General features: G+C 39.0%; 1 protein-coding gene across 11 annotated transcripts in view; it reads left to right on the top strand.

Annotated features, from left to right (window-relative positions):
* The first annotated feature begins 7,478 nt into the window (after positions 1-7,478).
* LOC124302013 (fasciclin-3) overlaps positions 7,479-16,044 on the top strand; it is a 238,237-nt gene continuing 229,671 nt past the window's right edge. For 8 of the 11 annotated variants that reach the window (XM_046757747.1, XM_046757744.1, XM_046757743.1 and 5 more), the window contains exon 1: positions 7,479-7,877. In XM_046757747.1, coding sequence (XP_046613703.1) covers positions 7,787-7,877 — 91 coding nt within the window. In that variant the 5' untranslated portion in view covers positions 7,479-7,786. The remainder of the gene's footprint in view (positions 7,878-16,044) is intronic. The other 3 variants (XM_046757749.1, XM_046757746.1, XM_046757751.1) reach the window with 1 other exon arrangement.

Genomic DNA, 16,044 nt, shown 5'->3' with positions numbered 1-16,044 from the left:
CGTCTTCATTGTCAATAGATTTTGAAACTCGACGTACGTCATTATTGATGGTACACCATACTTTGCGGTCCCCTTTTTTTTTTATCACTTTACTCGGCAAAATTCATCCGCAAGAAGGCTCGTTTGCATCCGTAGGATACAGGCGAGAGGGTGAAGCCCAGAAATCTGGCCGAGGGAAAAGAAGAAACGCGTGTGAGCCCATCGCAGCTTCGAGCGAAAATAAACAGGCAATCAACCCTTGGGCCAAATTGGAAGCGGGAAGATGAATGAAGGTGTTAGGGGAGGCTAATTACGATTCTACGGGTGTTTCCACTGCAGGCAAGGGGACAACAGCACCCTGTTAGCATAACGCCACCCCTCGCCTTGCCTTACGGTATCCGGGTATCTCCTTCACCCCGGATTCTGACGGGGTCCGCGTGCCCTGCGAGTGCCGCGGCTCTGTTTCCGAATAATTTCCTAGACGGCATCTTGAGAATGTCGCCCGGGTGTCGCGCAACTCCGAGGTATTATTGTGGGGTTTCAATTAAGGGTATTACGGTATTACCGGTCGAGTGAACCCCGCGAATGAGCCAACTTAATCCCTCTATTCCATCCCCGCCAAAATTCACCGACTGTTTCGAACAAATCCTTCCGAAGCACGAGTCGCGTCGAGTCGTTCGAACGATATCAGCAGATCTGTGAAACTGTTGTACAGGCTTTCCCTTGTCGACTAATTGGATGACAATGAGTTGAGGAGTAAGTAGGATTTCGCTTACCCTTTACGTCAATCAGTTGACGACCAACGCGAGGGCTGCAAAGCCGCTAAACACCCCCGACCTTTAAGCCAAACGTCCGTTATAGTTCGGGAAATTTACACGCTCCGTCTTTCCATGTCTATTCCATGCATAGGTACTTTTGTTTCTGTAAAATTCAGAAACTCTGAATTTAGACACTTACCTTGGATTTGAGAAAGAAATTTTGCGGAAATGCATTTCACAAGTTCGATCATATTTTAAGAAAACTCTTTTTGCCACAATGGACTATATCTCACGGTTCCAATTATTTATAAAAAAAAAGAAACAATAACATTTAAACATCTGTTTATTTTATCGAATTAAAGTAGAATCATTCTTGCTTGTAACTTTTAGTACTGGAAAATGCGCGAAGCGGATTGAAAAAGAAAGAAGACGAAGGAAAATTGCAAAGTTGCAGATATCCAGAGCCCGGATCGATGTTGGTCTTTGTTTTAGCAAGCGCCTTAATTGCACGTCGCAGTGACGCTCAAGTTGCCTATTGATTAGGCGCCAAAGCACGGACTAAAGTGTTGTAACAAATTGGAAGGGTGTATTTAATGTCAGGTATTCGTGGTGAGTTTATAGTTGGGATCAAAAGTTTACGACAAATTTGTGGTAACGACTATTAACCATGCAGATCATCGTTATTGTTGGCACGGGTTGAACTGAACATAACGTGAACAAAATATTATTAGAGTTTCGATAAAGTTGTACACAATGTATCTGAATAAAATTTATCGGAGTTTTTTAAATACCGTGTCAAGACTAGCCGTAATAATAAGATACCATTTATAGAGATCCGTAACATTCAATTACGAGAAATGTATTCACTCATGTATAAGAGCGTAATTTTTTTCATCATCTTGAATCTGAATCGTAATTTGGCGAAATTCTAAAGTTGTCAAAATAACTGGAATCGGAAGTCTCGTATAAAGTACCCAGAAATCTTTCGGTTTTTTAACCCATTATTTGTCGCAATCGCGCTTCAACTCAAAACCCGAATTCAAGCTCTACAAATTGATGAACGAAAAGGCGCTCCCGGCGCACTTTACACAATCAACGCTATTCACGGTGTTTCAATGTGGTTGGAATTATCAAGAGGGTGCCCTGGTGAATTTCGACGTTGACCTATATATCTCCAAATATCAAAGTCCACGTATTTCAAACACGAAAAAGGACTTGACAGTCCGATTGTACATGCAATTCTCAGCAAAAATACGCCAATTCATTTTTCCTTGAGGCAGAAATAGAGAAATGGCACGGATTTTATGAAATCGAAATAGTAAATTCATAGACTTCATGCCATTTCTTTATTTCTGCGTCAAATGGAAATGCTTCGGAGTGTTTTTGTTCAGAATTGTGTATAGAATGGGGCCGTCAACCGCTTTGTTGCGTTTGAGATACGTGGACCTCGATATTTGGATATATAGGTCAACGTCAAAATCGACCAAGGTACACCGTTAATCATGGTAGTACGATATTTGCCTTTGATTTTCATCCGTTTGTCAATTGCACGCGGTTGTCGATGTTGGCTTATACCTATACCTATGTTTGTCCGTCAAATTTGTTGCTGTATTATTGATTCATGTAGAAAAATTTAATCCTAATCCTCTAATCGTAATTGAAAACGATGAACTACCCGATGAAATACGTTATAAAGAAGGTCGTCGGAAGTTTTTACGAAGGACGCACTTACTGCCGGAAAAATTTGACGCGATAATTTTCTTAAACTATGCGAAATTTTTTCGTTTTATCGTTGGAAAGAAAATAATTCAGGTAATTTGACCGGGGCGAGTTCGAAAATTCAGTCTCACTAAAAATATGGAAACTCGTTTAATTATCAACCGCAACTATATACGCGGCCTACTCGAAACGTATATACTACCTGTAGGAAAAACAGTTTTAATTACACACGGTCTCACGCATAATCACCAGACCCAACCCCGTCCCTCGTACGAAAACCACAAATTAAAACCCCCGCGGATACTGCCGGCAATTAGCTAACAAAGTGAAGTACGAATAATTACATTGTCTCGTGTCTCAAAGCGATGCGCCAGTGGCTGCGGCGATTGGAGCTGAAAAATACTTTCCATCGCGTCATACTGCGGATGTATCAAAAGGCGCGGAATATCCTTCCTCTCGGTCAATTGCGGCCCTTTGAGAGCTTTGCTTTTCTCACACGTTTACACGGAGGTTCATCGTTGCACACACGGGGCAATCAACCCGGCGAGAAGAAAAACATCGTACGACAAGACGAGGGTATCAATCAAGCCTCGTCACTTGTAAGAGTTCGCAAACAAACCATCTGGTCCGCTGACTTCTCCGATAAACAATTCGGCACGTGTCGTGCAGCTGATTCGTTGTTGCGCTGCAACGAGAGCTGTAATTTAAAGAAGCCAAAAAGATTTCCGTTTTGGAAACCTCTTCACTTCTCGCTGCAGGCGCGAAATACGTCGACAATCGAGTTTGATTTTTTTCCCCATCGTCACTGCAATCCGCGTCGTCGACATTCATTGCACCGCTTACTTGACGATATATAAATCCTATTTTACGGTTGGCACGAATTGCGGTGAAAATAAACAGCACGTAATTCAGCGGTAATTGAAGGCTGAGCTGTGTACAACATAAATAACATTTATCTATTTTTATACACATATGTACACGTATACCTACAGGTTTTAATGAATACGGTATGCCGAACAGCCCGTCCATCGCTGCTGCAGAATAAACGAATTGCAATGAAGCTTATAGATGTAGTAACGTTCGGCGTACAGTCTGACCAAAAAGTATCAAGGCCGTCAAATGCTACTGCTTGACATCCCAGGTAATCAGCAAATCTCAAATCTTGAATTACAACCACATCGATGTACGTTGAACACCTTCATCGTCGAATCGTTCAAATTCATTGAAGAATGTATTTTTAGGTATTAAAAGAATGATTCAAAAACCGAACATCAGTTAGAATTAGCAGTGACGTGATTGCTTTACGATGAAATTCAAGGCAGTTGACTTCGGTCTTTCAAAAAATTTTTCATTTCTTGATTTTTTTTTAAGTAAAGTAATATCTTCATCTTCCGGAAGTGGTTGACTGGCTGAAAGTAATCTGTCAATAGTCCGTCAGGGACGAGTACGCGTTTTCCAGTGAAATATACCGTGGGCGAAAAGTTGGGCTCGGACTATATATCGTGAGCCGCGAAGGGTTAAAGCGGAGCTTCGGTTATCCGGTGCGAAAGCATTCTAGCTTTTGGACCGGAGTTTCTGTTCCCGGCATGTTATACTACGCCCATCCGTACTTTTGCAATTTTATAGGCTCAACGTGTGTACCTATGCAGTTCTACGCAGAATTACGCGCTGTCGATTTTAACTGTCGGAAACGTCGACTGGGAATTTGATAAAACCCGACAAGAGCACAATTTGTTCCCGAGGAAAATTATGCGGTTCTTGGTGAAAGAAGTTATACACGCATACTGGTATTTTCGACTTTAGCCATACGTATAACTTCAGGGTGCGTTCGAGTCGGAGGGGAGAAATATGATATGATTAAGATTAATGAGGTCGAGAGCATTGATCCTGTAATCCTGAAATTTTCATTGGTAATCGAAGCCGGAGTCGCATTCTTTTATTGCTCAATTCTTTCAAATAACGTTTCATTATTTTCAAATTAAACTCTTCACCAATTATCCGTTGCTGGATCGATGTGCACAGTATTCATCGATTATACTGTTCAGTAGTCGATGAAAAAAGAATACTAATAACTGCAGATGCTAAATAATCACCTTGAAACATACATCACTGTATTACCGTAACTCATTTTGTAAACACAATTCATCTCACACAAGGTTCGGATTCGAAATCTACTATCATCTGACTCATAATTCCCGTAATTAGCGAGGCATGCTGGAACTCTTTTATAGTAACGAAGTCTGTTTCCAGCAGTAGAAATTTTTAGTATTACGTTGTAGAAATTTTCTAGCGATATTATCGTAAGACAGAGATGAAACATCGGTCATCATAAAGGAAAACTGAGCTCATTACCATCTCAGGTTTTTAATTTTCTGCTTGATCAAAGAGAGAAAGAAGTGAAAAAACTTCACCTCGTCTGATTAATTAGACACATTTTTAAATTACCTTTTTTCACCGCACGCGTACCAAGCTGAATAGGCGTGATAATTATTATTATCAATTCACCCAATCAGCGATCATCTCGTCTCGTCGCAACGACGTAAGATATCATCTGCACAAGTAATGAAATTTTTCATATTGCATCCACGTAAGGGAGAAAGCATATTTTTCTCGTTATCCGGCGAGTCTGGTAAGTTTTTGAATCTCATCCTCGATGAATACTATGCCTCGAGCGAAGGTAGCCGCGTATTCGCTTCGCCCTTAGATGCAACAACAATTTAAATATAACCAGCCCCCGCATATACGACGATATACTCGCGGAGAAATATCTTAACGACAAAACCTAACGACGGTAGGATTCGTTGTAAATAATACTGTGGGAAGATTCTTTTCGTTTCTCCTCAACTCGATTGCCACGCCCGTGGACTAAAAATAAAATAAGAAGAAACGAGGAGAAGTTTTACTCGTGAGATTGAAACTCGGAATCATTTTCAGATTGCTAAACATTTTGCGGGAAATGCCGCACAGAGAAACGGGAAGTAATCGAAAAAATTGTAATCGAAACGGGCGATATAATTCAATTTTTCAAATGTTATTTAACCACCTCAGACTCATTGTTAGCTGGAAGTATTTTGTTTAAGGACGTTGTTTAGCCAATAATCGATCGTGTTTATTAATATCATTAGATAGTCATATTATGAGTATTCATGAAAGTATTATATTCGTCAGCTGGAAAATACTGAATAAAACCGTTCGATTTCATTTTACGACGGCTCCTTTTATTCAAATGTCCATTTTCTACAAAATCATCAAAACAGTTTTCTTTATTTGACTAGTTGTTTCAATATTGCCATTTGTAGAATTGAATATTGAACGATGTCAAAGTATCGAAAACAAAAAATGTTATGTACAAAATAAACCTGTGAAAAAAATTAACCAATGTACAGTGAAGCCGAAAGATCTATTATAGATTCTCAACTACTTTGAAGAGATTTGAAACGACGGATCGATATCTAAGCTTTCGTTTATATTTCCGGTATGCATTTTATACTTTGTTACATTTAAAGAAATCTTCGTGCTCTCACGAGTAATATAATTGCATAAATATATAATGCACGACTACACAGCAATGAAATTAATAAAAAGTATCAATTTTTGGCCAACGTTTTCAATTTAACAAATTATTGAGCTGATTCAATGAAATAATATTTATTTTACGAAGCAAGTGATTATCAACTGACCATCCAACTAATTCAAATTTTTCCAATCAGCCGAAATAACAAAATTCATGAAATTCTTGTAACAGATGAGAAAAATCGGTGTATTAAAAACCTGTCCAACCAGTCGCACATATCCTCCGTTACGTAAGTTGCACGAGGATAAAAATTTTTGTCCTGTTCACCGAAAATGGTTTTCTACAAGCAACTACAGTTTACTTGGATCTGATGAAAGTAATAAAAATCTCTAAAACAATTACGCTCTGTTGAAAAAATTAAGTTTTGTTCAGCGCATTCAAGTTTTATTAGTAAAAAATGCGAAGTTTCTCCAAATTAAATGAAATTTATTACCTCTCATTGAATTTTTTAGTCGGTACAAAATTTATCTGTCTGTAGCAAATAATTTTTCCGGGATTGTTTCTCGTACACGGAGAGTAAAAATATAGAACGATCAAAAAATAGAAGGGCCACAATATTGAATTTTTCAAAAAACGGACAGTTAATTTACAGAATTTAAAAATGTGACAAGCTGGGGTATGGAGAAGTAAAACAATAAAAAGGTTAGAATACAGAATGCCAAACTATAGGATCGTCAGAACTTGTCTCGATAATATAAAATCGTTGGGTGAGGGTAAAAGTGTAGAAAGGTTAGAATGTAGAAAGATCACAAAATAGAATTTTCAAGAAACGTGAAAATCCATTTCATAGAATTTCAGCGTAGCAAGTGGACATATTGTAGAAATATTCAGAAAGTCGAATATTATATATTCGGCAGAACGAATAAAAATATAGCGAGTTTAATCGTTCTGTTTTTTTTTTTAATACCTCACCATTCAACATTCCGTAAACATTTCTAGGCTTAGAAATTCCAAGTAATAGTTTCATCCTTCCACATTCTAATCTATCTACATTTTTTAAAAATTCTAATTTTCGCGGTTCTATGTTTCAACTTTTCCGTACTTCAACATTCTATACATTTAATTTTCCATAATTTGATCTTACAAATTTCAATGTCTCTACGAATTAAATTTTCACGTCTTTGAAAATTCCATCAACCCGCCATTCTAGTTTTTCACTCCAACCCGTTAAACTTCCTCTAATTGTAAGCCATGCACCAAGTCCCGAAAGTTACGCAAAATAAGATATCGAAAGACGGTGGGGGGGTTGAAAAAGGGAAAAGAAAGTCGAAACAAGGGTGGTCAGGCCGAGCAGCGGCGTGACGCAAGCCGTCCGTCCCGTATCTCGGCTATCTCCAGCTCTTGCAGTGTGCAGTATCAAACGCCCATTATCGCAAGATCGGGTTCGGGTAATCTCGGGCCGGCCCGATGTTCGACGAAACGGTACGAAAGCCCTCGGCGCGTCAGACGGTCTTCGCGCGCCGGACTATCTGGTCGATCCTCAGCGTTCCCGACGGTTGTTGTTTACCACCTGCGTTCTTGCGTTAGAATTCGCCTGCCGGTTGTTTTCCACATCGACGTAAATTTACGGACCCCCCCCCCAGCCCCGCCCCTCGCCGCCACACCCCCCCCCCCCCCGCCGCCGCCGCCCCCGTGTAACAAGTGTTTCGACGAGTTTGGTGTGATAGTTTTTTTCTTACGTATACACGCTTGTATAACTTGAGTGGTTGTTTTTTTTTTTTTTCTTATAAATTTTTGTGATCAGTGCACGATAACAATGACGACGATGACGATCCTTCGGGGAAAATCTACCTCGACGAGCATCATTCTCTGGACCTGCCTCGCATATCTGTGCGCTTCGATTCAAGGTGCGATTTTTAAATGTGATTTATAAAAGTTATATTTATAGCGTGTAAACATGATTGTTCGGCGTTTTGGTTGAATTTTTAATTTGTAATATGAAAAGTGCTGCTGTTTTTCGCTAAGGTACTGCAATTTCTGTGTGTAAACGTAAGTAACGGATAATGTAAAAATAGGTTACCTACTTTTTACACACTTTTCAAACTTGCGCGCCCTTTGTTACGGTCGCTCAGCGCTTATTTGAATAATTCCTCGAGGTTCGTTCGTTCGTTTCAATCGCTCATTCGTTCTTTATTCCTTCCTTTATTTCTTTGCTAAGTTTTAACGATACTTTGCTTTATCGAATCGTGCCGTAAAGTGATTTTTTTTTTCTGATCGTGGCTGAACGCGCTTCTTTTTTATTACAATCAGTTTTAGATTACCGTGAGATTTCTATCGAGCATTAATTGACTGATCGATGTTCTTCTACTAGTAAAAACGATACTGTAATTACTTCGAGGAGTGACGAAACGAACGATACATACTCGCCGGCTTGCGCTCGTAAAAATTCTCTAATCAGCCGGTACCTCATAACGACAATTACACGAATGGCACGCAACGATATCTTCTTGATAACGCGATTATTGTGTCACCGAGTCAATTTTAGATACCCCGATTTCTGAATTCCATTGTATTCCGAGGGTACAAGCGGTTAGCCCGAAAATGCGCAACAACTTCGTTAACTGCGTATAATTTCTACCGGCTGTTGGTAATAATTCTGCTCGGCGTAGCTTTGCAAATATCAGCACCGAAAGATTTATCGCAACTGTGAAAAAAGGTCAAAGCTCGTCGCATCATCGTACGAGGGTTAAAACTTGGTCCCGATTATAATTATAAGTTGCAAGGATTCGGTGCAAATTTCATTACGCATTAACCTCTTCGTTCAAGGTGAGCTTCCTTGAACGTCTCGTGACACCTATAATTATTGGAAAATGCGCGTCTGTGATATGCATATAGTTACATATATTTATAGTCGAGAAAAAAAACAGCCGGAGTTTTACAGCTTGTGTAAAGAAAGTCCGTTTTCCATCGCAACGAACAAAACGGCGTATTAGAAAGTCTTGGGATTTGCGCTCATAACCGTGATGAAAAAACAAGAAAAACAAAAGAAGGAAAAACAAAACAAAAGAAGCAAAGTATGGTTACAATCATAGTCATTATAATCTACTAGGTAAATGTTTTGTCTATGTTTATGCAAAACAATTTTAAACTAATGGCACAAATTATAACATTTTTGTTTCTTGACTTTTTTATAGGTTTTTTTTTTTATTTTCGGTGTGAGTAGTCAAGTTCCGAGAGATAGGAAATAACGTTGTGAATAAACGTTTTCGTTTTCTCTTAATTTTTTTTTTTCACTAATTAGTGGAAATAATTGCGATTCGACATCAATTACACGGCACAAATTTTTCAAATTCATTACATTTAACCTTTCAGATATATCCTCGAAATATTATAAATAAGATATTTTTCGACATGATAATCGAATGAATTAATCGAAATCTAAATCACGAGTTGTAATGGCGTTGAAGTAATTGATAATACGTGAAATAATTCTACTTTTTATCAGATATTAATTAAAGTTTGACAAATATTTTTCCAAGTTACGAAATTGTCATTGATATTTGGACAATGTCACAAATTGCGCGGAGACTTTTTCATGCCTTCTTCCATTGGCGAAATAAAATTTTCTATTCAAGGGTCAGCAGAATTTCATATTTTCCCTTTCACCGGGCACCTATCGTATATCTGAACAGTATTTGGTCAGAGGTCACCGTTGACGACTACGTGTCTTCTCAGCAGCGGCAGAGATGCCCTCCAAAGAGAGGAAAAAAGGCAAAAAATATGCTAACAATTTGACAAAAGGGTAACACAACAACGTGTAATATAAATTCTCTCACACGCTGTGTCGACTCTTCGGCCTCGTTTCCATATTATGCTTACAAGTGCGTCGAAACTTTTCACTCTTGCTGTTATTACACTATACTTTGCGTATCTGCTGCCTGCCTAGTCGATAACTACAACCCATTAGATAGGCTTTTGCCTTGTTTCTTATTTTTCTCTCCTCATGTTGCTTTGTCTTTTTTCTTTTCTCTGGTTTCGCAAACGGTAGGCGATAAAAATTAATTGGAAAACCTGACATTTTCCGTTCCCACGACTAGAAAAGTATACTTGCTTTACGGACAGTCGATATTCTACAGCCTTACGAAGTGTAAAAAATTATTGTCCCATTCGTGGTTAAAACCGGTTACGCGATCTTCAGGTTTTGTTGGAAAAATTTTCAGGTTTACACTGGCATATTCGAAGTCTCGCGAAAGAATGTTACTGTAACGAGTGAATGAAATATCACAATAGTCAGTTGGATTGATTGAAATTGAAAAATGCTTGGAATGATTTAAAATAATTGATGTATTCAAATTAAAGTGATATTTCAAAATGGTGATATTTCTTCGACATTTCATTAATATATCAACGTTACTATCTTCACCCTCAATCTGTTACGTATATCGCGTAAAATTTTAGTCAAGTTAAAAGAAAAAAGCGGTATTTCCCGTGTTTCGAAAAGCTTGTCAGCGAAAAAATATGTTACACTTTTCAATCGCCCGGTAACACGCGATAAAGAGTTTACGAATTTCAATTAACAACTTCATCTCCGGTTTTTGAAGTCTCGTTGCCATAGTTGTGACGAAACATGACAAATGGGTGAAATTCTGCGAAAAATGCATATTTTATTATAGAAATATATATTTACTACAATATACGATCTGTCTCATTGGTCAACCTTGGAACGAGCGAGTTCGTCAACGCCTCGTCGAATCGACGAAGAAAACAGCATCGGTCAGCGTTCCTAATTGAAATATCAGTGCCTACGTAGTAATATTATCAACGTTTATTAGCACGTAGGTATAACTGACCGTGTTAGCTGTCGCGATCATGCATACGTGTACAAATCGTATGCATACATGTATTATCATGGACGTCGTAAGGAGGATGAAATTTACAAAACCAGCAACAGCAGCCGAGTTTTCTCGAAGTTATTATTGATTCTGCTCATTACAGCGGCAGTAACGCTTTGAGCTCTCGGTGTTTACCTACCATGTACACACACCGTTTGAGTACAGCTAATTTCGGTTCAATTTTCATGCGTTTAATACCGGGTGGTAGGCATCGAACCGTAACGCGTTGAATGAACGAGCTTTTACCCGTGTGTTGTGTTTCATGGAATAATAAAGCAGAGATTGATCGGGCAATAAATTTTTAACGGAACTACCGAGGACGATGATCGATTTTTGTCGTGGTAATCAACAGTGTGAAAAAGAGCGACGATGGTTATGAGGAACGAGGATAAATTGCTCAAGAAACTACATCAGTATTATGAACGATGTGTTGGTTGAATTGAGTCGAGGTTTACGGTTACCGTTAATTCTAATACCTTTCGCAGCAGTTTCACGCCGTGATTTGCATTTATTTCCATGTCGGGAAGAAAAGTTTCATCCTGCAGTGCAATCCGGAGGAAAATTGTTGATATTTTTCTCCTCATTTTGTTACAATCGTGTCTCGAATCGCGTATTCCGAGTTTCGGAAAATCGTGTTAGCAGTCTGCTCTTGAGGCCAGAATTTGTTGCTTTTATTTCCGCTCTTACCATTTACTTTGTATCACGTCTCGCTTTGATCGAATCGGCGTCCGCTGTTCGATTGCGTGCAGCTCGCTTCAATCGCTAATCGGTATTAATCGGAAGTATCATCGTTTGCCGGGGGCAGCCTCGTTCGTTTGTACGTGCAGCATGCCAGAGTGAAATAAAAAAAACGGAGTGACGATAATTCGTTGTAATTAAGTACTTATCGTGCAATTGAACCGTTAATCTGGCAAATTGGCAATGCAACGACCGTCATCAACGTTGCTAAAGTTTAATCGAGTTTGGTGTAGCGTAGGTGGCACGTAACGGACTCAAAAGACAGATACAGTAGGTAATCTATACGCCGTTTGAAGTAGTATTTCTGTACACGTATTACACGCGTACATGCCTCGCCATCATTTTCACCATACGTTTAACGACCGATTCCTGTCACGTGGTGTTGGTACGGTTTGCATTCTGCAAGCGGAATGTGATTGCTTGTAATTATTTTTTTAAATACTCCATCGTTTTACATTTTTTGATAAACCCTGTAATACTTTGTCACGGCGTGGTAGATCGTAACCTTTGACACAGAGCGCGAGACGAATGATCTTCTTTGATAGCTGGCGAAATGTTAAAAAATTTCAACTTTGTTGCTGGCAAGACGTCGGCAAAGTAAAAAGGGGCGGGGATCAGGGCACAGATCTTGTTCGGCACGTAATTTTTTCATCGCTGTTGTTTTCTCATTTTTCTTCATCGTTATCATTAGTATTATTTTATTGAGAAAATTTATCGAATGAGCCGATATTGGCCACAGATTTCTTTGTATTACAATTTATATTTGTGCATTATACAACAACGTATTGCGTCAGAGGATTTGCAAAGGTAACAGAATTCGTTGTAAATACAAATGACGGGAGAAATATTAGAAGTAGATGTTAAATAATTTTTTTTTATTTGTTTGAAATCGTAAATCACGAACAAAGTAAGTTGTGATTAGCCGAGTCATCGAAGAATGCTGTCAACCTATACCCAAATTATGCGGAGAAATTATATGTACCGTTGGTCGAAGACAGGGCATAGCCTTTAATGCAATTTGCATCCACGGTTTTGATAACTTGATTCAGAGCAAGCGAATGGGTGACGCGGGGATTTTGGTTGAAATCTAGTTATAATAAACCTTCGTGACTTGCACAGCTATCGGTGGATCGAACGAAGTGAAGACCTACAGAGTCGTCACGGATGTATCGAAGTCGTGATATTCTCGAGTATCCCGATCCGTGGAACGAAAGTTAATATCATCGGATTGAACTGTAGTACGTTTTGGTATGCGTTACCACATGGCCTTACACCACAGGTAGATGACTACAGTCTCTTCTACGAAAAGTTCGCCGCAATGATAGAAAGGGCCTCGAGTCTCGGTGGGACAGGCTTGCTTAGTAATTCGAAGCCGTCTCGTATGTGGGTCGAGAAAATGAAAGATAAAAATCACTATAGTACCGGCATTATGTAAATCACTGGTAGATTTTTAACAAGATAACATTGCTGTTTCATTCACAGAGTACTTGTTTATAAGTGAGGAAAATTTTACAGAAATTAATTTTGCCACCGCAAGTCTCAAGGTGGTGTATGGATATAGTATTTGTGTTAAATATTGTTATTCCACTGGCGGAGGTATAAGGCTACACGCATGGCGGGAATTGCCGTTACTTCAGATTTACCACTGTGTACACACACACACACACTTATACACGGTATACCTTTCAAATTGCGCAACGTCGTACCTGCAGTACCGCAATAATAATTGCTTAACCGGTACCATGGAATAGGCATATATACGCGAATTGTTTATTTGCTGATGCATCACTTTTCGTACAAACGAATCTTTGATGTATCGTCGTTTATGGTATTTTTACTCGCAATAACGCAGCTACATTGCAAATCGATCACCTGTCATTTCCTAAAAGTTGAATAGTTTTTTCAAATTCGTTTCAATATATTCTTTTCTTTGCAATTTGCATGTAATCTTTTACCGTACAAATCAGAATTTTCATCAATTATCGAATCGATAACATGCTGGATCGGTGACGTAGTTTTTCAATGTATGAATTTCAAAAAATTATAATATATTTACGACCCTGTAATCCATGCATTCGAAATACAGAAAATCGTTTCTCGGCGTGTTGATTTGAAAAAAAAAATTACTCCGTTAATTACAACTGTATAAATACCGTTTCATCGGATCTTCGCAATTATCAAAATGTGACCAATAATCGTTGTATTGCAGCAACTAGACTGTCGGGAAACTTTCGTACCCGTTTCATTTACCGATTATCGATTATCGATTCTTGGTTCGTTATTTCTACAGGGAGCAATGTCTTGAATACCTTTGTTCGTAGAGCTGCCCGTTCGTTCTATTTCAATGGGAAGACAGAAATACAGACTTAACGGTTGACTTGAGTTGTTGCCTACAGGCGTGGTGACAATTCTTTATATTTAGTGTTTCTTTAGTAGATAACAGTCGCGGCTTATACCCAGCGACTTCCACCTTATTTTAACTAACACCATAGTTTACCAATACCAAAGGACAGTCATGTTCCATTCTAGGTAAGAAGAAAGGAAAATCAGAGTCTGTGATATTTGTTTAGTAACATTTGATTTAATTACGTTCGGTGTACTTTATCTTTTAAAATAATGGTCATCGTGTAAAATTTCTATAAAATTTCGGTATTCGATGAATCGTTACCGTTCAAATTAAATTTTCACACTGCTCTTTGAAAACTTTGTAGAAATATAATGGGGTCAGTTTGAATGTACAGCTCGCCTTTACTGCACTAACGGAATCTAGTTTTCCAAACAATTACGCTATTCAAGGATCTAAAACTGTTCTCTACAAGTAAACTCGAATATGGAAGTCTAATCACATGCGACAAATCACCACTTTCATAGCTACGAACTTCACGTATACCACATATTATATATTTTGAAATAACGACCATTTACTGTTTTATAAAAGACACTGCGTTATCGATAAATTCTTGGAACTACGGTCGATGCCTTCTATCATTTGTTGAAAGTGTGAGAAGCTAAGAATTTCGTTTATATATTATACAACACTTGGAAGGAAATGTTGAATTTTTGAACCGAGTTCACCCGCCGAGTGCCGTAGTTAGGCACATCTTGTTGGTGATGAACATTCGGTTCTTCGTCGACGCGGAGGATTCATGCAACGTCCAGAGTCAAGACGTGAAATCGAGCTTAGGCCGACGGTCCCCTCGAGGCGTGTCCCAGTTACTATTCGACGAACCAGCCAACGTAGCGGAACGGAAAGTGCGTACGATACGAATTGATTAAAAATGACCAGCGTTAGTAACGTAGGTATACGCACGTGTCGTACGCGGAGTAGACGCGACCTTATATCACGGAGAACTGCAGCGATCCGCAGAGATGAGAGTCGAAGAGAATGTTGATCGTGGTACCAGCGAAGAACCTCTTCGCGAAGAAGACGACGAGTTCCCATTGATGATATTCACGTGAAAGTCCGAACCACTCACCGCTAACGCGAGTCTGGATAACCTGTGTTCAGCTAACTATAAGCCCAGTCGAAACGTACATTCGAGGTTGGGATTTTTCGATACAACAATTGTCATTTTTTAATTTTTTTGGTTTGGAGTACGGGGGGGCGGGGGGGGGGTTATTGTTACTCTAAATCCAGAATATCGACCTGATTCTGCAGTAGCTTTGGCCGCAATCTTGAATTTACGATATAAGTCGTCAAATATCGATCGTGAACACAAATTTTTGAGGTAACAAAGTTTTTGTGGAGAGTTTCCCACGAGTTTAGTTGTGACCATTTTTAGTAGAAAATGGAAAATGGGTGAGATATTTGACAAAAACAATTGCTCCATAAATTGAAGATGACGAACGAACTCACTATCGCTAAAAAAGAAAATTTTGGTATCGAAAAAGGTGTTGTCTTATTTGTACGCGATAGCGACTGGGCTAAGCCCACTTCCTCTTCCTCGGAACTTTGCAAGTACACGCATATATGTATGTACAGGCACACTGTTATTTGGCGCTGTCGTACTGCAGCATGTTCGCAAAGTTTCACCGTAACTACTGTTTGTTACCGGAGCTCTGAGCGAGCCCTCCTCGTTTGAGTTAAACGTCCTCCCGATAGTCGACTTGGCGCTCTTTCTTTGCCGATTGAGACGCTTGCCCCCCCCCCTTTTTTTTAGCTTTATTTCATTTTTATCTTTCTTTTTCGCCAATTTCACCCCGCGATAGACTCGGAAAACTGGAAAATGTCTGTCTGGAAACGTCGGAGAATTGCCGTGCTGACTAAGCAGAGAGAAATCAGATGATTCACTATTTTCAATTAATCTGGTTTCTGTGTCAAATTCGTATTTCAAGATTTTGTTATAATTATTTTCAGTATTAACCCACGGATATCTGTGTGTTTGTAGAAGATGGTTGACTATTTTTTAGGCTCATGATTAATCGCTGCAAAAGAAAGAACATT

This window comes from Neodiprion virginianus, chromosome 4, assembly GCF_021901495.1.
Source record: "Neodiprion virginianus isolate iyNeoVirg1 chromosome 4, iyNeoVirg1.1, whole genome shotgun sequence".
NCBI lineage: Eukaryota > Metazoa > Arthropoda > Insecta > Hymenoptera > Diprionidae > Neodiprion > Neodiprion virginianus.
This window is presented reverse-complemented; position numbering and strand designations above follow the sequence as displayed.